The sequence below is a fragment of the Tauraco erythrolophus genome, chromosome 3, assembly GCF_009769465.1.
Source record: "Tauraco erythrolophus isolate bTauEry1 chromosome 3, bTauEry1.pri, whole genome shotgun sequence".
NCBI classification, from domain to species: domain Eukaryota; kingdom Metazoa; phylum Chordata; class Aves; order Musophagiformes; family Musophagidae; genus Tauraco; species Tauraco erythrolophus.
The window spans coordinates 31,201,533-31,227,011 of record NC_141467.1 but is presented as its reverse complement, the minus strand read 5'-3'; the positions used below and the strand labels follow the sequence as shown (position 1 = coordinate 31,227,011).

Genomic DNA, 25,479 nt, shown 5'->3' with positions numbered 1-25,479 from the left:
TACTTCTGGCGTATTTTTAATCAGAAAGTTTAATTTATTCAACTTACTGAGTCTCCTATTTGTAATTTATCATTTAATTTAAAAGCTAAAGAGAAAAATTGCCTTAATGCTGGAATATTTATCACACAAAGATGCTGTGTGGCTGATGTTAGGGAGTAGGATAGCATCTTCATGCTGAGTTATCTCTTGCAATTACAGTTGTGCTGTAATATGCCTTGTGAGTGAATTTATATTGTGAACCTATATGGTTAAAGGAGTGCTGCAGTGCATTTCAGATCATTTTTTGTTGCTGTTGTTTATGACTTTAGTCTTAATGTCTAAGAGTTGTGTTAGTTTTAGACGTTTGTCTTGAGTCTGCATTTGGCCCTAAGTGTTACGCAGCTCTGTTGATGCAAAACTGGAGATAGATAGCAGTGAAAAGTTGCACAGATCAGCTTTGAGAGAGATTAGTATGAAAAGAGTATATGTTTCTTCATGTTTCTTAAGCAATTTTAAATTACTTTGTGTGTGTGAGCGTTCCCTCTGAAGTTAACGGTGTTCATTACTGTTTGTCTGCTGAATTCAGTACAAATAAGACTTCCTCTACACCAATTAGAGACATGGAAGTAGTCACACAAATCTGCTTTTCACAGGAACTTCTTTAGTGTGAGTCATGCAGAGCAGCGTAAAGAGGTAAAAGCTCTTTTGGTGTGTCCTGTGTGATTGCTCATTCTGTGTCTCTGCCAGTGCATTCTTTCTTCTGACAGTGATGACTGATTCAAAAAATGCCGTTGACAGAAATTCAGTTTAAACTTCATTGAGATTTATGGATTTATTAGTATAAATTTGAAGGTATCTTTAACTGGTTATGGATAGAGAATGTTTGTTGAGTTTGGGCCAGAAATGTCAGATTTGTTGTTTATTTGTTTTTATTTATTTTTTTTTTTTAAGAATGCAACACTGAGTTTTTGTTTCTAAAGGTTTTTGTAAGTCTTTTATGTCACATCTTCTGCTGAGTAGCAGCTTTTCACCTCCTGTTGCCTCTTCTGGTTTCTGCTTTCTTCTTTTCAGCATTTTCAAGCTCAAATTCTTCATCTAAAGATTCTTGATTAGAATTGTGTGTTGTGATTTATCTGATGAGCAGAGTTGTAGAAGGCAGTTAGAAGCAGTGTAACCAGAATGACCACATCTGCCTCTTCATACATTGTCACGGATGTTTTTCTGTCTCTTTAGTGTTTTTAGTTAAATATTTGATAAAATTACGTGTCACAAGTCAACTAAAGACATGACTGTTTTGTGGCCCAACACTGCTGAGGAACAGCAGTTTCTGTTGTGCTTCCTAATGGCTATCTCTGGCTTAAAACCCTCTTTGTCTCTTTGGACTGGAACACAGGAGCTGGCAAGCTGCTCCGTGCTGGAATGAGCGGTGCTCAGCTGGCTCCGTCTCCCTGTGACCACACTGGTGCCCCTGCTTCACTTATGTTCTCACCTTTCAATAGTAGTTCCAGAGTAATTGGTTGGTATCAGCTGCAAAACCATCTTCCTTCGGAGTTTATGTGCAGCAGAGCGTGTTAGAACCATGCTGGAGGCAGACCAAAGGCATGTCCAGCCTGTCCTTTCGCTTCACGCAAACTTTACATTTCTCGTAAATTACAGGAGCAAATCCTCCTGTAATTAATTGATGGTTTGGAAATGCAGGCTTCTTAAAGAATTAGAACCTGACTTCAGTTCTCTCAACATGGTGGTTATGGGTGCGTGTGTGTATACACATGCATCAAAATACAGCTCAGTTGTCCTCGTGTACGTATACATACCTTTGTGTATCTTTTTCTTAAAGATATGGACGTTGGTGGTTGGTTACCTGCTGATGGTTTCATTCAAGTGGAATATAAGCACTGAACGTTACTTGAAAGCAGTCTCTGTCCCTGTCTGGATTATGCTGCTCTTTCACTTAGGTGAGTAACAAGAAGTTATTATTCTAATGTGTCCACTGGGATTCTGTTGTCTTGCCAGCAAAGCTACTCGCTTACTCTTCTGCTAAATATTTATAATGGAGCCTTAGCTGAGATGCAGGCTGTTTTGTCTGCTCAGTGATTCTGGCTGCATGTAGCCAGCAGGGAGTGTGGGAGTAGGGAATGAGAAGGCATCAAGATGCTGGGCAACATGTGTGTTCCATTCCTTCTCGGTTTGTACTTCCCATGGTTTCCCTTATTTGGCTCACAGACCTGGTAACTGACTCCCTGACAGTGGGGAAGGGCTGGGATCACATGTGGGTGGATTTAGATTTTCACTTGCAATGGTTTTTAATATTCTTATTTTCTTGAAAGCCTGCCATTAACCAAGGCTGAAGCTGTAAAATGTGTTTAATAGTAGTAATAGAAGCAAAAAAAAATAATTTCTACCAGTAGCCAACAAGCATGTTGATATGGTATCAACAATATCAAATAAATTTGCCAGTAATCTGTTAATCTATGTAATCTGTTAATACAAATATGAGTTTATAGTAATCTGTTAGTATTAGATTTATTTTACATATTTGATGTGATAATATAATCTGATAATTTATTATATCAGAGTTTATGTTGGAAATGTAATGCAAATACTAGAAGACTCGTGTTGGAAGGTTTCACAGTGTACTTCATGATTTACTTTGCTTTAGCAGCAGGTTTCAAGGTTTCTTCTGACCGTATGGGGACGCTTTCATGAGGTTTTGAGCTACACATAGTGTCTCTGCATTTGCTTACATTTTAACAGTCTTGTATTTGATGGAAGTACTAGCTGAAAAGCCAAAACCCAAGAAAGTACTACTTGAAGCCACTATGTGGAGATCTAACATAAATATAGATTATTTTTTTTTAGGCAACTTGAACTGCTTCTGATATTGAAAATGTTTTTATTTTACGTGTATTTTCATGTTATTTTGCATGCTGTTTTTAAAATTGTTCTCTATATCAGCGTAGTTTGAAGTCTCTGAAGTTAGGAATGGTGGCCACTTGGTTTATTTGTTGAGAAGCTTGTTCACCTGGTTTTTTCTGTTCTTCCTTTCCATGAATGTAGAAAACTTGTTTGCTTTATGACACTTCTTAGTCTCTGCCCAGATTGTTTTTGGTTGATGTGGTGCTTTTCTTGGTTTTGCAAAATGCAGAGTTTATTAATGATGTAATTTTTCTTGTAAAAAAAAAAAAAAACCTAAACAACACCCTGTCTCTTTCAGCTTCTGTGGCAGGTTCCTGGAAGATTCCTGTGTTTCTGGTTGTAGTTTTTCTGATGACTGTAGGCGTGTTGCACGAACAGCAGAGTGGAAAGGAGTCATCTGGTAAGGAACGAGTCACTATTTCTTTTACTGTTGAAGGCAAAAGCTCTATAAGTCAAGTGAAAGAATCTGGACCATATTACTGCAAAATTCAGTATCATACAGATTGCAAGAATTTACTGTAAGATTTTTATTACGTTTGTTTCAAAGTGGTTTATGCATGTCGAAGTGAATCTTTGATTCCTCACAGAAAATCATGGCAATGGACTGATGTTTCTTTTCCACGGCAAGGTAGTGACTCTCATTATCATGCCTGATTGCTTAAGTTTACAGGTTCCTATATGTAGTTCCAAGCATAAAGGGAGCCCAGGAAATCTGAAATCGGAAGCTAATTTTGAAAGAAATGCACAATATGGGTTTAGTAGCTCCTATAATGAGTGTGAGAGAAACTGAGACATCTCCATCCAGCAAGTTTCTTATATCCAGTCATTAGTTTTTAAGATACCAGTTTCTTAAAACTATGGTTTGTGTTTAGATTGAGAAAAACAGGTTTTGTCTGTTGTGAGTCAGTTTTGCGTAAAAGCAATGTCAGGTGTTCCTTTCTAGTACTAGCTGGATGATTATTTTGGGAAACTTTTTTTCTGTTTTGCTGTTCTAGTTCTCTTGCAAGTCGTCATAATCTCGATTAGTAAAATTGATTATCTGGTATAGAGATTTTTAGATTAATCAGACTGCCAGCAACTGTGAATGACTTGGTCGGTAGCAGTTCATTAGCAAGGAAGGTGCTAAGCAAGTAACGGGTTTTGTATTTTGGCTCCAGGTGTGTTGTAGTACTAAAATTGATAGCACTCGTTCCTGTTTGATCACATGGACTACATATAATACAGATTAAAAATTAACAGCATCTATCCATATAATTTCTGTTGCTTGACAGCTTTGGTGGATATTGAGCAACAAATAAAACATTTTAAGACTTAAGCTTTTGTTTCTTTACATACACATATATATTTTACAGGGGCGGAGCTTCCTGGTCAGATGATTTCCATCGCTGCTTCAACAATTGCCATGGCAATTTCAATGACAGAAGATGAGTCCAATAATGAACGTTCCTCACAACCCTCAGGTGACTGAATACTCTGTAAGAAAGCATTTGAATTTGCTCTGAAGGCATGACATTGGAGGGAATTGAGAACAAATTTCAAAGTAGTCTCTCTCCTCTTCATTCTGTCCAAAATAACACATTTATATATAAAACAAGTTTATCTGTTTTTAAAAAGTTGTGAAGGCAATAATATAAAAGCTGTCTTTCAAATGATGGTTTACATAGGTGTCTGTACATTTAGAAGGCCTTACTAGAAGACATGTTTTTTTTTCCCAAATGTAGTTTTTTCCTAGTCTTTATTATTAATTTTTTAATTTTCCCTAGCTGCCTTTTGATTTGTTGGCAGTTACAAGATATAACTGGATTTCTGGACCAGGTACAAACAGACTGGAATGATTTTTGTGTATGTCACAGTGACAAAAAAACCTTTGTTCTCTGTTTAACTATGGCATGCTCAAAGTCTTTCCTGTAGTGAGGTTACTTGACACTGTAGCTTGAGTCACAATACTTTCGCTTGCAATAACACAAATAGAAATCTGTAAGAAATGACTTGAAGAGTTGGTGTTTAGATGTCCATCGGTGGTTTTGAACCTTACTATCGTTTTTCTGGATAGGCCTTTGAGGGAATGTGATACTAGAAAAAATAAGCAATTAGGGAGATCTCTGGAAATTGAAAGATTTCATCCGTTTCTCAGAAGCAGACAAAACGGGTCATTCAGTTTGAGAGAATGTGAACTTCCAAAACTTCATTTTCAAATTGGCTGTGTTTAAGAGTCATCTGCTTCAAGAGAGTATATTCTTAATATTGTCTGTAATGTGTAAATCGTACTCCAGAGGAGGAAGCATAGTGATTGTGCAGAAGAGAATGCTTTCAGCGTGTGGTTTTAAAAACTTCTGTCTAAAGGCTTCCATTTGTGAAACTGAAAAGTTACTTCAGCCACCAGGTGAAATGGTGTAGAACAAACTCTTTGGAATTGATGAAATGTAAACGTGTTTCCTGATTTTAAATATGACAATGTAAGCTGTGCCTGAAAACATGCTTCATTTTTAGATGCAAAAAGGACAGCTTTAGGCAACTTACTCTTTTGTTATCTTTTTTTCCCACGTTTTACGTGACTATCATCAAAATAAATATAGAACCCTATGGACGTATGTTCTGAAATTTGAGAACAGAGCATCATGGTGACAGTTCTTTTATGTCGCTGTCACTAGTCTTTAATTTTGAAAATGAGATGGATTTTTTTAGCTGGATTTTGAACATCTGGTCAAGCAACAGTCTTCCACAAATGTGCTATGTAAGTGGTTGTGTTCTTGTTTGTTGCATTTTTTTAACTTATACACCAGTTTTAATTTTTCCTCTTCTTTAAAGTTTTTTTTTCTGTTTTCAAGCTGTGACCTCTCTTGGCCAAAAGAAAACTACAGCAGTTTTACAAAGATGTCTTTTGTAATGAATGTTTTTTGACTTATTTTCTTGAGACAGTTAATTAGATGTTTTTTTGTCAGGAAAAGAACAAATTTAGAATTTCCTGTTTATTTCTAACAATAGTTCAAATAATTTTTCAACAATCTATTGGGGATTGGTGTACTATTCTGTGATATGTGTTAAGCATCCTTTTGGTTATCTTTGGTTTGCACCTTCTGTGTGAATCGTGATGAAACATTATTCTTGTGCAGCAAAAGATTTTAGCTGCAGAGTTAAGAAACTGCAACTCTTCTGGTTTTCCTCTGCAGTGATTTTTGGATGTTTTGTTACTTTGCCTTGGAACTTGTAATGTAACACACATCTATTTTATGAAAAGTGTAAGATTTTGAAAGTTTTCACATCTTCAGCCAGGGGTATAGCAGTCTTCAGGACAAGATCTTCCTTATATCTATTCTAAATATGTCAGTGGTTGTCAAGGTTGATTAATTGTCAGTAGCAATAACAATGCTTATACTGTATTACATCAGTTATAGAACAGTCAATGTGTCATGTTTTTACTGTTCTCCTTAGGCTTAAATTTGTTCATGAAAAAACAAAAGGAGGAATAAGCTGTGTTGATTTTTATAGGTTTTTCTGAACACTCATGTGTTTCTTTATTTTGTTGTTGAATACTGGTATTTAGAGTTGGAGGTGAGGAGTTTAATGATACCAGTGCACATGGTCTAACTTGTCCTTCCTGGTGTCCCAAGAAATTCCAGAGCATACAGCAAATGAGAAGCCCACAACTTAAGAAGCAGATACAACTGCAGTATTTCGTTAGCTGCCTTGTAGGCAAGATTCTTTTGCCCTGTTGGCTTTGAATATGATGGATGCTGAAGTCCTTAAATATAGTCATACCTCTTACCCTCCCTTCTCTGCCCCTTCTTCTTTGCTTTCTTAAAAAAAATAATCCTTTTCTCTTGAAATTACAGAAAGATATGGTTATTCATGAAGGGGTACCTTCATCCTGGTGTTCTGAAAGACTTTTTCATTAATAATAATAATAAAATCACTGTTTCATTTAACTCTGAAGTTTTTATTCTGAACTCTACTCCATAGAGATACAGACACTTGCCTTCCTGCTTATGCTGCTTTTCCTTTTCCTTTTGTTTAAGGAAGAGGAAGAGAATAATTCAAAATGCTACGCCAGCAAGAAGTTGACTTGACAGAGAATATATTGTGTAAAGAAAATAATATGTCTTAAGACAGTCTGGAAAATTGACTTTTGCTGTTTTTATTATATTCAAATAAATACCATATGTTCTGATTTTGCTAGAATTCTTTACTGGGCGTTACGTTAGCCATTTGGGAAAGACTGTCATGCTTTCATTAGTTAGAAGATAGAAAGATGTTTTTCAGGTTTCATCTCTAAAAATATTGCGAAGCACAATAAATGGGGTTTTAGATCCTGAAATTACTCTAAATCTATATTCTGGTAGTCCTTTTTTTTGTATTTGTGTTGACAAGGCACTCATGCCTTTGTTTGCAGATCATATCTTGCCAACAAAATGTGACTTTTTTCATTTGCAAAGTTTGATGTTTTTTATTCAGTGGATCAGCTCTGTGAACTGGCTTACAATACACTCATCTGAATGGCAGTTTTGATGCTAAGGAGTTTGTGAGTTTGTCATGGAGAGAGCACTGAGTTATTGACAGTGCCAATTTAGTTTGGCTTAAAGTGCTGCAGAACTACATTCTGAAAAAGCTTTCCTGTCTTGGGATCCCCTAGGAGTTTTTAGTCTTTTCTTTTTTTTAATTCTTTTTTTTTTTTTGTTTTCCCATGTCAGTGCTTTCCAATCTATGTTTTGCATTCTGTGTATAGTCTGCTGAAGTTAATAGGAAACTAGAAGAGAATGAGGCACTTTAATTGGTACTACTCTTAGCATTACTGTTGCTGTTATTTAATTAAGGTTTTCTTCATTGCAAAAATATGTTGATCAAATTTTTAATTACCAAAAGAAAGAGTATTCTTTTTTCTTTTATAAAGAACTACTACTACTAAGAGCTTTTGGGGCAAAAAACGTCGGATAGCTTTAATCTTGAGGCATAGACTTCAGCATATTAAATTCCTTAATTTTTTCTTTTAATTTTTAGCACTTACTTCCCTTTGGTAAATATTTGAGTTTCTGCTTGTTGTTATGTTACTCCTTAATTTTATTATATTAATCTTGGAGCAAAAAAGTAAAAAGAAAAGTGTTCAGTTGAATTGATAGGGGAGAATTCTCAGTTACAGATACACTGCTTTCAAATTTATGTTCCTTTAGTGCGTTGTAAGCTGGATCCATTTGTTTCTATTAGTACTCTTCTGCTTAGTTAAAAATAGACTGAGAAGTACAGGGGAATGGTAGACCCTCTATTTCTTTTGACAAAAACACTTTATCTTTTTAGGAAAGCTTCTGATTACGGGTGGCTTTCTCTCCCCTTACGAAAATTTAACTCGTGTCTTTTTCTCCAAAGTGTAGTTTGTATGATAGAACATGCCCTGTGAGCCATGAACTGATTTGCCAAGAAGCACTCCACCTGAAGCTTCTGCTGTATTTAGCTGCTTGCAGGGTTCTTTCTTGCAGGTTGCATGCTGTAATTCCTCTGGGAATATTCTGAAGTTCTACCGAATATGTTACCAGCAACCAGCTGATGTTTCTGTCATAATCTCAGTGTCTACCAATGGGGAGAATCAACAGATCTGCCTTATTGTATTAGTGTGGTGGGGAAGTGTTTGAGCTCAAAAATAGTTCCCCTTACTTGTAGAACACCAGTGCAGATTTCTACAACAAAAGAAGAGTGTTCATCCAGTGTGCGAGGCTGCAGAATTTGTCACTTACTACTACTGTACACATATGACAAATCTGTCCTGTCTTTGTGTACATTCTAGCTGTCAAGCTTTAGGCTAGGAATGGCTTTAGTGGCACATTGCAGCTAAAACTGCATGTGTGGAACATGAGTTGTTGGACTGGTATGCATGTAGTATATCGTAGCGCAGTTTTTCTTCGTGGGAGGAAGGTGGTTGGTATTGATGTGACACAAGTCCAGTGAAAGAGTTGTGGTTGTTGCTTACCTGCTGCAGTATGTACCAACCTAACAAATTGCCTTTTACTCTTCAGCATAGAGTAACTTTTCAGGTTTTCTTGTGTGTGTGTTCTTCCACCATGGCTGCAAATTTTTCTCAAGTTATGGCATGTGGGAGATGTGTGCATTTCGCCACCAGCATGGGACCTCAGTAAAAGTTAATACTGGTGTTCTCAGGAAGAGATTCTACATATAGCGACTGAAGATGTATTTGATGTCACCCATACTAGTCTGATAATAGGCAGATGTACCAACTAAAAAGTTAAATAAATAAATTACTGTGTTCTGGATACAAGAATTTTAATTTGGACATAATATTTTTGCCTCAAATTATTGACTGTTTATTTATAAGTGCCTGTAACACATCAGTTCACATTTTTTAATTGGATTTCTGTTTACTAACTTACAAATGAGAGAATGACAACATTTATTACCCAATAATTTATGCTTGCTGTTGTTACTAAAATACGTTACACAAGCAAGTAATTTAGGATCACAGTGTGAGTGCTATGTTTGTGAGTTTTCAGGAAAAGAAAAAGTGTAGTAAGAAATTTGTAAGGTACAAGCTTTCTCTTCAATATATGATGTATTTTTTTGTTTTGTTTAAATGAGCTTTCAGCAAATCTAAAGTTTCTTTTTGAGTACTTGCGGTAAAGAGAAATCAAAGATTTAAGACTATAGATTTCTTTTAGAAGTGAATTGCACTGTATGTTTTTTCAGGATTTTACAGTTATTTGATAAAATATATTTGGCTTTTAATTTATCTGCAGTGAGAGGAGGCCTCTTAGAGGCTTAGCATCTTTTCTTTCCTTCTCCTGGCACTTCTTGGCATGGTGTTGCATGATGTGGGAGAGCTTACATAGCCCTGTTGTAGCCCTTTGAAATTCAGATCAATGCCAAGGCTGTCTCTATCTTTTAGAGAAATTACCAAAAAAAAAAAACCCCAAACAAACAAAAAACCCAACAAAAAAAAAGGTTATTGGGACTAGGCGGTATGTTCTATTCTATAGTGAACGGTAACGTGATCATTTCCACTTCTTTTGTTTGCATTTGTTTTAGGAGCAACAGAAGGTGATCAGCCTCCACATTCTTCATCATCTTCCTCCTCCTCTTCATCCTCTTCATCCTCTTCTGGTAGCAGACAAAGACCTGAGATTGGATCTTTTCTTAGAAAAAAGAAAACTAGTGATATTTACTTCGTTACACTTGTGTGGGCCATTGTTATTGTCCAAATCTGGCTAAATTTCTGGATTGTGCAGCTATTGCCGGTGCCTTTTGCAGGTAATAATCCAATTAGAAATGTATATTAAATGATGACTTTGGATAACCCTAGGCTTTGTGTTAAATAAAACAGAAGGAAAGGCTTGTAGGCTTGTATGAGTTTTAAATTAAAACTTTTTCAAGATTTTTTATTTAAGACAAGAATATCATGAACATAAAATGTTCTTAAATGTTATTATATTCTTGATGAATTGTAGCTTCAAATAGGAAGATTGATGAGCACTGCCTATTGCTATGTAGTAGATAGCTCTGTAAAATTGCTTTATCTGTTGACTGTTGTAGTTATCTGTAATAATTTAGTGCCATACTTTTCATTGGAAGAATACTTTTGGTTTAGAGTGCTTTGTTTTTCTTCTCTTGATGTCTTGTCTTTCGTGTTTTTCCACCTGTAGATAAAGAATATTTTAGCTCTTATTCAGTACTGAGGTACAGCTCATGCTAACTTTTAGTTTTGATTAAAAATGGGTTGCTGAGGTTAATTAGCTTTGTTGCTTCACATCGACATGCATCTGTTCTCCTATATGTCAAGCAAGGAATAGTTATGATAACTACCTAAAGAGGTGGTTTGAAAACTGAATGCCACTTTTACCAATACTCTTTTTGGGGGCGAATAGGGGAGACAGAAATTCTGGAAATCTTCATGAGCTACTATGAATCTAAAGGCTTTTCTTCCCATCTCCCTACTGTAAACCAAGTGAGTTTCCCAGTTTGCTTGGATTTTCTCTAAACTTCAGTTAAAACACCAATTTTTAGCATTTTTTAATGCATCTAATGCTTAAATATAGCTATTTTCCCGTGTACCAAGTGTGGTGGATTTGCCCTAGCTAGTGACCGGGTACCCATAGAGCCACTCACTCTTCCCTTGTCTTCCCATGTGGGCTCATCTGTGAGCTGCAGTTCCTTTGGGGAGGAACCAGCTCAGGTGTCTCCTCATCCTTAGGCCACAGTCCCTTCAAGAGGTGTACCTGCTCTGGCATGAGTCATCCATAGGCCATGTCCCTCTGTGTGGTGTGCCTGCTCCACCATGGAGCACTTCTACTCCCCTAGCCTTTTTAGTCCCCCTGCTCGTCCCTCTGTTCCCTCTTCCTCTCTACTCACTTGTTCTGTGTTCCTTTCTCTTCTCCCTCTCTAGTCTTTTCTGCTCTCTCTTAAATATGTTTAAGGAGGGATACCGCACCCGTCCTTGTTGGGCTCAGCTTTGCCCTGTGGTGGGTCCATTGTGTCTGGCACAAGGCAGCCCCTGGGCTCTCCCCATGGAGGCCACCCCAGCGGCCACCCTGCTACCAAAACTTTGCGATTTACACCCAGTACAAAAAGCCGTTATAAACCATCTAGTTGTGCATCTGGAAGTCATGAGCGTGGGGCCATGCTTGCAGGTTCAAAGGGCTGTGAACTCGGAGAGGCGTGGTGAAAGGAACAGCTGCGCGTTTGGCTGTGGCACTGTAGCAGCAGCTGAAGGGTAATGGGATGGTTAGGCATTTAAACAGCTGAATACAGAGGGGTTTGATCTTTGTTTCATTCCAGCGTAGCTGCTACAGAAGAAACTGCCCAGTTTTGGTGTCTGGGCATCATGGGAAGTAGTGACGGCAGTTGGATGTAGCTCGTAAATATGATAAAGGGATTAGAAAATAAATTTTAGACTTACTAGAAGCAGAGCTTACATGACTTAATTTATAGAAAAGTGCAGGAGAGACTTAACCACTGTTTAGAAATCCCTACTTGGGTGGCACAAAAAACGGGTGCAATAGTTTTGCAGTTAGGCAGATAACAACTGGTTTTAAGCTTGAGCCAGACGAATCTAGATCAAAGAGCACATCTCTAACTGAAATGGATGAGTACTCCTGGCGCCAGTCACTAGGTCTGAGTTAGCTACCTGAACAATAAACTCATGCCAAAATAGAAATTAATTTTGAGAATATTTGTGACCTGTTGCCGTAGCAGCAACACTGGGCCATAAAGCGCATTTTCTTGGCATATAACAATATAACTAGATCACCACAAAAATATTATGAAATGGCAGTATAATGATGAACAGAGCCAAATTTAGAACAGTGGATCACATTAAGTGTCAGAAGGTGAATGATGATAACCTGGATTGTTAAAAGTGAGGTAGTAGTAGAAATATTTAGTAGTGGAAAACAGTAAGATTTGTAAAGCAAGTTTCCTTGCAACTTTTCAAGTTTAAGGAGACTAAAAACTTTAAGCACTTCTGAGACCTTAAGGAGAATGCTTCTAATATGTAAAAACCAACCAACCGCAAAACCACCTCTCAGACCTTCAAATAAAAAGATGTTAATTCCACCAATATTGATAGACAGGACTTAGGTGAATTAGCATTTAGATTATTAGAAGTATAATGGTACCATTAATACCATTAGAAGTATATTGATACCATTTTTCCTTGAATACATTTGTACTTCGGTAGAATTAGACGCTCCTTTAAAATGGCTTAATATAGATGTTGGAAAAATTATACCATAAAATGAAAAGATGAAAAAATTACTTTTGAATTCAAAAGCTAAGCAGTAAACCAGGTTGTGGAGCACTTGTAGCGTTTTGTTTAGTGATATGAGCTTGGGAATCCTGTTATTGTCTCTTTTAAAGATCTTTCATGTACTTCCTTGCTTGTTCATTTGCATCCTTTCTGTTTTTGTCTTCAGGTCATTTCAGGTCTCTTCCTGGAGATGTTTAGAAATACTTATTATATATACAGCCTTTCTCTTCTTTTGTTCTCCCCTTTCTGATAACAGCCCTCCTTTAGCTTTTTTTCTTTTGCCTCTTTTTAACCTAATATAATTACAGCTGTGTGATTGACTGTAGCACATCCTGGCTTCACTTTTGTAATGAGTGTACTCTCAGTTATTTTAGAAGATATTATTTAAACACTTACTTGTAAATATTAGCAGATTTTAGATACATTGTTCACCTTGTAAAATGCAAGCTTGCCCTGTTCCGCTGAGCAGCGGTTTGTGTATTTACCTTGAGTTGCATTTTAGCATACAAAACTTGAGCCTGCAGGTTAGGTGTTGGCACTCATGCGGTATTTTCTCCTTTTCTGTATGTTTTCCACATGATCTTTAGTAGAAAGGTTATTGGATTATTGTTTCTTCAAGATAATAAATTCTGTGCTTACCACATGGTGGTGCCAGAGGGTAAGTAAACCAAACGGCAACGAATTGTTGAATGAGCTCTCCCTGAACAAGAACATAAACTATTACACAAGTGGCTTACAGATAGTAGGCTCTTGTGGAACTTTACGTGCCCTGTGGATGTAGAAAGTTAACCTTTTCTGCTGTGTATGTCGTCTTACACATCTCTGAGTAGAAGCATGATGTGAATTTTTGAGGACGAGGGAATTATTGTGGTATTGATGTATGGCAATTAGTAACAAATCTGGTTTGGAGAATAGTCTTCTATAACAAAAAAAGGTTTTTTAAAAGTACTCTTGAATGTAATAATGGGGAATTAAATATCGAATGTTGCTATAAATACGATATAATTGGAGAAGTGCTGCTATTATTTTCACAGATGGTTATTGTACTGTTTAAGTAGAGTTTTTAACACTGACTGTAGTTTTTGATGTACATGTTACGTTCACTGTTACTAAACTTTGGTTTAAAAAAAAAAAAGGGAGAATTTAGGGGAATTACCTGATTCTGTTGCTAATAGTTTCTCTTTGTTTTTCTTTAAAACCGTAGTTTTCAGTATTTGGGAATGCAGTATAGTTTTGTTTGGAGGTTTGTGTATCAGTAGTTCATGGCAGGACTGGGCTGTGAGACCTCTCAATCTGTTATTGCTGCATATAACAATTAAGCCTTTAAGTTGATGTATTTTGTAATTATGTTTTTGTGACTGGTATGTTTGCTTCAATAGTCCAGTAAAATCAGTTGTAATAAAAATCTTTGCTTATAATGTGAATTAATTAACTCTTCTGTTCTGATGTTAAATTTGCCAGTGGCTTTGGAAGATTACTTCTTTTTCTTCTCTTCAGTGATGAGAAGATAGGTAATTTAAGTGGTGTAATATTTTGTTGAATGAAAAAAGAACATGGCAAATATTTTGACTGTTAAATATCTATTAACTTTAAAGAAAAGTTCGTATGTGTCATGCTTTGTTGCTTTTACGTTCCTGATTGTGATGATTCACAAGTTTTGCACGTATACTCAGTGGGGGAGTGCAGTGCCATCGCAGAATTGGAACCATAAGCCTTATGCAAAAGCCTCTGGGCTTTATTTCATGGCAAGTGAACAGACATGAGCTTTTATTTCTGTAACTATAATGCTGGACATTTCTAATGTTGTTAAGGAGCTCTTTATTTTACAGTGGATATGTGTTAGGAGTGTGAGAGAAAAGCTGTTTGTGGTAGCAAAATGCTGATTTTTTGGGGAAAAATATTGTAAATGTTTCTTCTGTTGTCTGTTTTTGGGGAGCAGTATGGATTTTTATGCATGATCATCTTCAAGATAAAATGCTAGTCTCAAAAGAGTGTTTTTGATGTTTAAAAGCAAGATTAATCAGCTGTATTTCAATTGAAGATTTAAATGAACACTTTTCTGTGAAATTATGCATGATCTGCTGTCAGTATTAAAGGAAAGATACAGCTTTAACAGTATAGTTAAGTATTAACTTAAGAATTGAGGCTGAAGATTTTTTTTATGTGTAAATACACTGTGAAGTTCTGAATGTAGTGTTGTATGTGTAGTCGTCTGCTGTGGTGTTTGTGTAAAGATATGATAAATCCACTGTATTGGAATCATGGAATGGCACCTGCTTATCCCAGGCCTTGCTAAAGTCTGTTAGCTGCATAATCGGGCAGCGTGCAGGCACCTTTCTTCTGCTGCCATCTAAGCTCCATGTGGATATGCATGGCTGTAAGGTGAATCGGGTTCACGACCATCTAAGGAACCTGAAGGTGCAAAGTCTATGATGAGACACATCTGCCGGTCCTAAGGGAACTGGCAGATGAAATTGCTAAGCCATTATCTGTCATATTTGAGAAGTTGTGGCAGTCCAGTGAAGTTCCCACTGACTGGAAAAGGGGAAACATAGCCCCCATTTTTAAAAAAAGGAAAAAAGGAAGACCCAGGGAACTACAGGCCAGTCAGTCTCACCTCTGTGCCCGGCAAGATCATGGAGCAGATCCTCCTGGAAACTATGCTAAGACACATAGGAGGTGATTGGTGACAGCCAACATAGCTTCACCAAGGGCAAATTGTGCCTGATAAATTTGGTGACCTTCTACAACAGCATTACAGCGTTGGTGGATAAGGGAAGAGCAACTGATGTCTTCTTCCTGGACTTGTCCAAAGCATTTGACACTGTTCTGCATGACATTGTTGTCTCTAAATTGGAAAGACACGGATTTGACGAATGAACCACTCAGTGGATAAGGAATTGGCTGGATGATCGCACTCAAAGAGTTGCAGTCAACGACTAGATGTCTAAGTGGAGACCAGTGATGAGTGGCGTTCCCCAGGAATTGATACTGGGGCTGATGCTGTTTAACATCATTGTTGGCGACATGGACACTGGGATCAAGTGCACCCTCAGCAAGTTTGCTGATGACACCAAGCTGTGTGGTGTGGTTGACGTGCTGGATGGAAGGGATGCCATTCGGAGGGACCTTGACAGGCTGGAGAGGTGGGGCTGCATGAAACTCATGAAGTTCAACAAGGCCAAGTGCAAGGTCCTGCACATGGGTCGGGGGAATCCCAGGCACAAATACAGACTGGGCGGAGAATGGATTGAGAGCAGCCCTGAGGAGAAGGACTTGGGGGTGTTGGTTGATGAAAAGCTTAACATGAGCCGGCAACATGCACTTGCAGCCCAGGATACGGTTGATTTTCTGGGTTGCATCCAAAGAAGTGTGGCCAGCAGGTCAAGAAAGGTGATTCTGCCCCTCTACTCTGCTCTTGTGACACCCCACCTGGAATACTGTATTCAGCTCTGGGGCCCCCAACATAAGTAGGACAGAGAGGTGTTGAAGCGTCTCCAGAAGAGGGCCACGAAGATGATTCAAGGGCTGGAGCACCCCTCCTATGAAGACAAGCTGAGAGAGTTGGAGCTGTTCAGACTGGAGAAGAGAAGGCTCCGGAGTGATCTTATTGCAACCTTCCAGTACTTAAAGGGGGCCTACAGGAAAGCTGGAGAGGGACTTTTTACGAGGATATATACTGATAAGACAAAGGACAATGGCTCTAAACTGAAAGAGGGTAGATTTATATTAGATATAAGGAAGAAATTCTTTACATTGAGGGTGGCGAGGCACTAGAACAGGTTGCCCAGAGAAGTTGTAGATGCCCCATCCCTGGAAGTGTTGAAGGCCAGCTTGGATGAGGCTTTGGGCGACCTGGTGTAGTGGAAGGTGTCCCTGCCCACAGCATGGGGTTTGGAACTAGATGATCTTTGAGATCCCTTCCAACCCTAACCATTGTATGATTCTATGAAAGAGGGTCGACTTAGATTAGATCTAAGGAAGAACTTCTTCATTCTGAGGGTGATGAAGCATTGGAATAGGTTGCTTGGTGAAGTTGTGGCTGCCTCATCCCTGGAAGAGTTGAAGGCCAGGTTGGATGAGGCTTTGAGCCTGCCTGTGACAGGGGTTTGGAACTAGGTGATCTTTAAGGTTCCTTCCCACTCAAACCATTCTATGATTAGTACTAAAACCACTTGAAAATTCTGCAAGTGGTTTCTAATGGGTAATAAAACTCAAGAATCTTTCTCGTTCTTTTTCATAGGTCTTTCAGAATGGAATAGATGTGTAGTCTTGTGGTGCTCCTCTGAAGTCTCTAATACTTGATTTCCTTCTTGTGGTTACAGTTTGGGCACTTAAAAAATTGGTGGTTCATTTTGGAGTTTTGAACTTCATGGCAAACCATTGCAAAAGTTGGTGGCAACTTGTGGAAAATTTTGTGAAGGAACGTCAGGAAGCTCTTGCTCCTCGGCCCATCAGAGGGCTTGGAAGAGTCATGCTAAAGCTTGACAGTAAGGTATTTCTACTTACTTCCTTAAGAAACCTGAAAGTTTGTTGTATTCCCTGTTCACTGTATGCTGAGATGCTTAATTCTACAGTAAACGTCTGTCACTAATGGACATGTCTCTTTTGTAAAACTGTATCTGTTTTATGGTGTATTTTAAACCATGTCTCTTCTGTCACTATTCACATTTAAGTACACATTTAAACTTCATTAAGTGATTACATGCAAAGCTTGATGGAAGTCACTTTTTAAATGTTGAGTTAGCTTTAGAAGTTTCCTTATCTGAGCAAGGCAAAATTCTCATGGTTCAGTCACCTTACCTGATGACAAAGATTTTAGAGTTAAAAGTTAATGAACTTTAATCTGAAGGATGAAACGTTCCTACTTCTGTTGTAAAAACGTAATTTATAAAGCCACCCATTTTATTCTCTAAGTAGAAACTGAGTTAGTTTGAACACATTTGTTTTTGCTGTGTGGAAGTATAGTTGTTGAACACAGTGGCATGGCTTTACAGAAGGGAGACTTCCTGCTGTAAGAGAAGAAACGTGGGATAAGGTATTTGGGAAGTGCCATAAAATAAGGCTTCTGTGCTCCCGTCCCTTCTCCCCACTCAAAACGTGGCCACATTTGCATTGCAAATTGCAGAGTTGGAAAGCTCCCTTAAATTTCTGAAGGCTTCTCCATTCAGAATTGTAAGTTTTGACTTAATCTGATAGATTTTGTTGTTTGTAATAGCTATGCCGGTGTGTAAGAATGTGCTTTTCTGTAACTGCGTTGTTGAAGTATTCTCTGCTTTAGAAAAAGCCATTACCTCAGAGTTTCTGTAACTGAAGAGCTGAACCCTGTAAGTATGTCTGTCAGAGCATCTGTATCTTGGCAAATCCATCTGCAGTTTATAGCTCTGAATTCCTACAGGAAAAGGAAGATCTTAAGCCCAGATCTAATGGGTAAACAGATGTCAAAAGGTCAACAAAAGCATCAAAATGGTTGTGGGAAATAAGTAACAATTTCACAGAGGTGGTTGAGGAAGAATTTGAAGTAGGAAAAGCCTTTCAGACTGGAGCTGTGAACAAGATACGGGGGGTTTCCAAAGGTAGTGGGAAGTATTAACATGTTAGGATAAAAGCTTACTTTAAACAAAGCTTTTAATTAAAAGCTTTATCTTCGTTAAAAGAAGACTCCCTAGACACAGTATCGTATGTGTTCTATTTCATAAGTTGTCAAGTTTAGTATCCTTGTATTGCATAACCATATGATGTAGTATCCTTCCTAATTCCACTAAGTCTTTTCTCCTTAAAGAAGGTAGGCGTTTTGTCGTAACGTGCAGCAGAACTTCCCCCTCTTCAGCTTAAATGTCTTTAAGGTCAGTTTACATTCGTGTTCTTGTCTAAGCAAAAGGACAGTGTTGGTACAACTCATTTCTCCAACTCCCTTCTCCTTCTCGTTTTTTAGATCACAGTCATATTCCTTCTGAGTCTGTGCTGTGTGTTAAAGCAATTCAAGCTCTTCTAGCCTTTATAAGACAGACACTTCATAATCTGCACGATTCTGGTGTCCCTGTTTGTTCTAATTACAGTTCACCTGGCTGTATCATGAGTGGCTGGAGTTATATGTGGTCTTCCCATGCTTGTCACACTAATGCTTTCATATCTTTTAAGTTCTACTGGATATGCTTATTCTGTGCATTGTAGCATCATGGATGCGTCTTGTCTCTGAGAATTTGGGAAACAATCCCATAGGATGTTGGCAGTTGTGATTTTTGTGGGGACAGGGAAAGGAGAGGAATGGAAATTACATCCTTGCAAGTTTTTTTTTAGAAAAGATGAATGAGTTGTATTTAAGTTGGTTTACCAAACATTTTGGCTTCAGTAGATGCTACTGAAGAGGAAGTAAAAATACGCAAGTACAAAATAGGAATTCATGGAGTAAATTGTTAACAGCTTCCCTTTTCTGTGTGCGTGTGAGAAACTAAGATTGAAGGATGGTTTCCTTCGCAATTAAATGTTTATTTTTTCATATTTTCTTTGTACTTTCTTTTCCTGGGAGCTGAAACTGCTTAGTGATTTGTTTGTGTGTTTTGTCTTTGTTTTTTGTATATTGAGTTAATTGAAGGCTGAATCTCAGCATCAGGAGGTGTTTGGGCTCTTCGCTGAGTACAAGAAGTCATTGACAAAGGTCTGTTTGACACAAATATCTAGCTGTACTACCTGGTCTTTCTAAAGTGGTATGCCCTATTAGGAAATAGTTTCAGTTTTGAGTAGAAGGTAGTGAGGACAAGGAAGACATGTTAGAGTGGCCTGTCTTTTTCTCTCAAATGAAGTTCAGAAGGCTAGTGTAGATGGTCTGGAAAATAACCTTTGGGGAGAAGTACTGCTCATGCATGCAAACCATTGAGCTTTACTGATCATGTCTGTTTCTTAAATAAAAGCAGTAAGAAAAGAACTGCTCTTCATCTTTCCCACTGCTCATCAACCTCTGATTATCTTAGAAATACAGTCAAATTTGAACTGAAGAGAAGTCCTGATCAAGAAGAAAGAAAGTAGGGCATTGTTTTTCATCTTCTTTATAAACAGTATGTCAAGTTGTGCCTGTATGTGCAGGCCTGGTTAAATATGGACTAAGATGTCCTTACTGTATTGTTTAATCCCTGGTGATGCATTTGCCCCATGGAGCCAACAGATGCTGCAGTTCAGATACGAGAGACTTCCTGGAGAAAAGAGTAGGGAGGTTTCTGTTGTCATCCATCAAGACATCTTAAAACTTCATAGATACGGTGTCATGCATGTTCTCATCAGCAGTCAAGAACTAATAATAATTTGCTTCACTGATAATTTTTTCTTTTAAAGGCTACAAAAAGTTGTCTTTCAATGTGGTGACTATAGTCTTATTTTGATTAGAGTTTGTGAGGGGGTTAAGCAACATAGGCAGTTGCTCAATTGCATGCACTAGACTTTTATTAATTAGAATGCGCTAGTATTTTGCATGCATGCTTTCTGGTAGACTTCAGTGAATCGTGTAGTTATATGCTTTTTCTAGCTATAGCGTGCTAGGATTTTATATATGGAAGACTAATAGATTGTTTGAACTTTGGGAAAAGTGAAGGTTGGTTTTTCTGGTACCAAGTTTAGCATGTAGTTACAACATGCACAGAAAAAAAGCGGAATCTCTACAAGTGTATACATTATTTGGAGAAATACTTGCATAGACATGTAAGATCTTTTATAAACAGTTTTCCAATAAAATACTGAAGAAGTGGCAGTAGCCTTATTAATTTTGGATGACTTGAAGATTAGAAGTAAGCCATTGCCTATTTTTAAATGTAGATTGGTTACGTTTGTAGAACTACTTAAACATCAGTATTGGTAAGAGAGTAGGAGGCAGGTAGAGCCTTTCAGATTTTGTCTTAAGCATTAATAAAACAATGATTGTTATTTCTGACATATAATATTATTTCCTAGTTATTGTATTTGTCATCCAATTCCAGGAGGCTGAAATAATAGAAAAAATACCGAAGGCCTCCTTTCACATTCTGCTAAAATCTCAGGCTAGCAGTAGAGCTCTAGCTTTTGTTGTAGTGGAGTTGCAAAGTGGAGAAATACAGCCATGAGATCTAAGTTTTTTTCCAAAATGAACCTAAGATATAATGGATTTTAATATGCAAAAGTAAAGGTAAAGTAAAAGTATGTTGTTGAATCAGTAGACAACTTAACCTTTTTTCACGAACAAATTTTTCAATAGGTGAAAAGGTAAAATAAAAACAAATTCTACAGCATCAGTTTTGGGCTTTTGAAGCTTTGTCATTGCTTTCCATTACTGTGATTCTTTCCATGAGTACTAGAAGCTAGTAAAACTGAGTGCTTTGTGATGTATTTCATTGTCATGTTTCCTAATGCTCATGTTTCTTTGTAAATCTGCTTCTTGCTTCTGATATAACTTAATTAGCATTCTGAGATTTTATTTTATTTTTTTATTTGAAATGTTCTTACATTTTGTTTTCATTAGGAGCTAATATAATTTCTGGCAACTGGTGAAAAAACTAGATTTATTGAGCATTCAATGATATTGTTTTCAGGGAGAAACAAACTTCACTTAACTTGATCTTAACCTCTCACACAGAGGAATAATAACATTAGAAATTTTCACAGTTGTAATTATGTTGCTAACTGATTACTAATGGCTAGAATTAAGACTATAGTCCTACGTAAACTAGGTCCTAAAATGAGTATACTTGAGCAATATGGATGAGAATTAGTAAGGAAGAACAACAGTAGTACAGAAGGAGAGATTGACTGTTGAGAAGTGCAAAGAGCCTTCTGCACAACCAGTAAAATTACATGGAACTCATACATTTATTTGATATACAATTTGCTGTTGTGTGTGTATCAGATTTAATTATGTATTTGATGTTGTGCCATTGAATATGAATGTTGTAATATGAATGTGGTACTAAAAAACCATACAAAATTTATTTAACAGTAGTTGTCGTATTAGGAGGATTTTGAAATACATGTGAAACTACCTGAATGGGAGTATTAATGCAATAAACAAGTATGTCGTGTTAAGTTTTGATGTTTCAGTAAAGTGCCCTTCTCAGAGAACTTTTAGAATTCCTTCTCTGAAATCTGAAATGTTAGCTCTCAGTATAATTCAGCTGGAATTACCCAGATTATGCTGATAGCTGTTACTATCATTGAAGTTGTTCTTAACTGTTATATCCCTCTTTGTTTTGGAAAGTGCATGATAATAGTCAGATCTAGGTTCTTGCATTAGAAGTTACACTCTCTTCTTCCTGTTGCAATTTACCTTTGTGTCTGGAACAAGTTCATTTTCATTCTGTGGATGACTGCCTGCCTCATTGCTTTTTTCCTCTCTATGACTGCATTTTTCAATAATTTTCCACTGTGTTCTTGTCTTTTTTTTCCCTTTTCTTCCCTCTTCCCCTGCCACTGACAAGCTGTGGCACTGGCTTAATAAGAAGGTAAATAAACAGAAAAATTGTGATTCCAACTAATGGATTCTGTGGTTTTGGGGAGGGTTTTTTTTCAGCATGAACACTCTTTAACATGCCTTGCTTCTCAGTTTTCTCTCCCAAGTGTCTCTCCTCCAGCTCTTGGTATAAGCTACTGAAGGTCATATAATTCTACCTGATCTCTTGTCTTCTACTAAAATGAATGCACACAGCTAAATGTTTTGTACAGCAGAGTATTGCATTAGCCTTTCAAGCGGTAGTTTGATTTAGTGGCACTTTTATTTAAGAGCACTTGATCTCTACCTGGACCCCGCTTGTATGCATAACAAACCCAGTTCTTTCCTGACTAGAGAGCTGTTCTCCACCCAGAGAAAGCATCAGTTCACTGAATTAACACGGGAGTGGTGAGGGTGAAGCATGGTTGTAAAGCCACAAATGTGTAAGTGCTTGCAAATAGTGCCTTGCCTGACTTCAGTCAGTGCTGTTAATCTTTTACTTTTGAAGTGTCCACCTGGCCTGTATACTCAGTGGTACTCAGTGTAGCAGGGGTGAAATGAGAATATTCATGGTCTCAGAACTGCTGAATCTAAAGACAGTCTTAAGGGAAGTGAGGGCTAGTAAAAAAAAAATAAATTGTAATTAAAGCAGTTGGTATAGCTTTCGTGTGGCTTTTAAAAGCGTGTGATGTGTTTTACAAGAAATGTACTCTTCAGTTCCCATGGTTGTCTTAGTCAACCAGAGTTAATGATTGTTCTGTGGGGAACTGTCATCCCAAGAGAAGTTAAAACTGACTCAGTCCATGTTTTGCCTCATGTGTGACTGAAATCTGGACAACTCCTCAATACAGTGGTATCTCTCTGAGACTTGGGCAGTGTCATTGCTTCTGACAAGCACAGAACTGGAGAGGGATCCTGTAGCATGTATGTGTACATCTGCACGACCTCAGAGTTTTAAAGGTGAAAATCTAGTATGTGATGAAACATATGAAACCCAAGTAATTAAGTGAAAGAGAAAAAAATCAAATACTGTATCTAGAAGTGAGTTATGCTTCCAGCAGCAGCTTTTATCCTCACTTACCACTTCAGTATTAGTGGTGACAGAATGGTTACTATGGTTTTATAAACATATAAACAACCTATCCTTTTCATTCCATAGCTATTACAACAGAAACCATAGATCTGTCTTTTGAAAGACACCTGAAGTACTGTTGTTCTCGATGCTTTTGAAAACAAGTGGAACAGAGTAGAGCACGCAGGCCATGGGGATGCTGGCACAGCTCTCTAAAAGGTTCTTATATACAACAAAATGGGGCTGCACAGCTGGTATCTGCTGTGGGTGGCAGACGGGGAATAATCCTGCATCTAGTTTCCAGACTCAGCATCTATCATGAATTTAGAAAGTTTGATCGTCAGTATTTAATCAGTGAACTCAGGGTTATATGATGAGGTCTTTGTGTGTTTCTGAACAAGAGTAGAGTTGCTTGCTTTATGGTTCAGTTACAATTGTCCAGTAAGAGGGAAAATTTTGAATGTTCTTTCACCCTCGAGTATAGTTTGGTTGTTTTAAAATTACATCTTATTTCCTGACTTTGAAATGTTTGTGTATTATGAGTGACTTAAAATTAGTAAATATGTGCGACCATAACCCTTTATAAAAAAATTTTTATTAGGTATTGGTTTGTTAGCACAGTTTAGGTGATGGGCTGAGTTCAGTGAGCCACAGGTGAAAGTTTAGTCTCAACTACTTTTTTTCTGGCTCTAAGTTTGTAATTTGCTTGTTTGAAAATTCATGTGTGTAGATCAATTTCTTCCTTAATATTGATACATTGCAAAAATAATTTCACTGTATTAGCTTTGAACTCTGAAATGTTTGGATTTTATTTTAAGTTTAGAGATTTGCATTAGGAAGAACCTTGTGGATATAGTTCAAGTGTTTTGGGTTTTTTTTGGTTTTTTTTTAGTTCCTAGGAACTATTTTTGAAAACTACTGTTTTACTTTATGGTTTCGTAGTGCTGACTCTTGTGCATAAGCAAGTACAATAATATTATTATCAAGATTTTTGAAAAAAAAAAAAGGAAACAACTGTGCAAACTGTATCAGGTTCTTGCACGTTTGCTTTGTTGGGTGGTTTTTTTCTTTTTTGTTTTTAATAATTACATTAAAAAAAAAAAATATACTCTACCAGAGGCAAAGAAAGGAGATTTGTAATATAGAACGCTGGATGCAGTTAAAAGGTTGCTTCCTTTACGCCTTTCTCCTTTTTGCCTGTCTTTGAAGGGAAGTAGTTGTGAGAACACCAAGATAAATTTCTGATAATGCACCAATAAACTAAAAATGCATCACCTAGAGATGACAGAGTTTGAAATGATGGTTGATGATGGCTGCTAGTGATAAACCTTTATTTTATGGCCCAAAATATAGAATAGGTTCAATTGGGCTAGCATGATTTGTTCTTTATAACATTGTCTGTGGCAACAGTGTTAAGAAAGAATTGCTAAATTCTGCTGTTGCTGTTAGAGGGATGCTGGTATGAGTAGACTTGAGACCTCATACAGACTGTTCTCTATCTTCTCTGACTTAACTAGTCATTGGACTCATTTCAACATAACTGTGATATGTCCTGATTACAGGCTTCCCCTTATTCTCGTCAGATGATATGAGTAAGATGGTATTCTCAAATATTAACTGAACTAAAAGGGAAAGGTCAACAAGTTTAAGAAATATCTTGAAAAAAGTTCTGATAGTGAAGCTGTTTAAAGAAAAAAAGATATTCCTTTTTGATAATTTCATGTAGATTGAATTGAAAATGGAGTAGATGTACAGGTATGCTTCATTGTGTGGATAATGCACTAGATAAAACATACTAGAAAATATAGTGTTCTCATGGCTGTGCAGTGTGAAACATATGAAAATATGGATTCATAAATGATGTGTCTTACTGCATACATAACGTGGAAAACCTACCTAGATAGCAAGATTCCTGATTGTTAAGCGTGAGCTGTAGTTCTGTTACAACTCAGTGTAATATGGTGTGTCTCATCACTTAGAAGTTGAAAGCAGGGAGAAGAACTTCCAAATTTTTGAGAAGCGTTTTAACAGAATGCAGCTCAGCTTAAAAACTTTTTTGCTACAGTGAGCTAAATTTAAAAGAAATTAAGAAAAAAAAAAAAAGGTGGATACTTTTCCCTTCAAAACTGTGACAATTAAGGATAGGTGTTTTTTTTGTGGACAGTCTATCACAAATCAGTAACGTTTCAGTTTGATGTTACAAGTGTGACCTTCTGTAGCTTAGGAGCCTGGCTTTCCTTTACCTTTGCCTAATTTTGGATGTCGTGGCAGCATCAGCTTCCCGCTGTTGACTAACCTTTAGATTAGAAACTTGGAACTGAA

The 25,479-nt window shown here is 37.3% G+C and overlaps 1 protein-coding gene across 2 annotated transcripts in view; it reads left to right on the top strand.

Moving 5' to 3' along the window:
- Positions 1-25,479, top strand: part of TMEM245 (transmembrane protein 245) — a 115,923-nt gene that overhangs the window by 10,369 nt on the left and 80,075 nt on the right. The window contains exons 2-8 of one of the 2 annotated variants that reach the window (XM_086609108.1): positions 1,817-1,934; positions 3,194-3,295; positions 4,248-4,355; positions 8,545-8,631; positions 9,922-10,143; positions 16,963-17,132; positions 22,075-22,098. In XM_086609108.1, coding sequence (XP_086465234.1) covers positions 1,817-1,934; positions 3,194-3,295; positions 4,248-4,355; positions 8,545-8,631; positions 9,922-10,143; positions 16,963-17,132; positions 22,075-22,098 — 831 coding nt within the window. The remainder of the gene's footprint in view (positions 1-1,816; positions 1,935-3,193; positions 3,296-4,247; positions 4,356-8,544; positions 8,632-9,921; positions 10,144-16,962; positions 17,133-22,074; positions 22,099-25,479) is intronic. The other variant, XM_086609107.1, reaches the window with a different exon arrangement.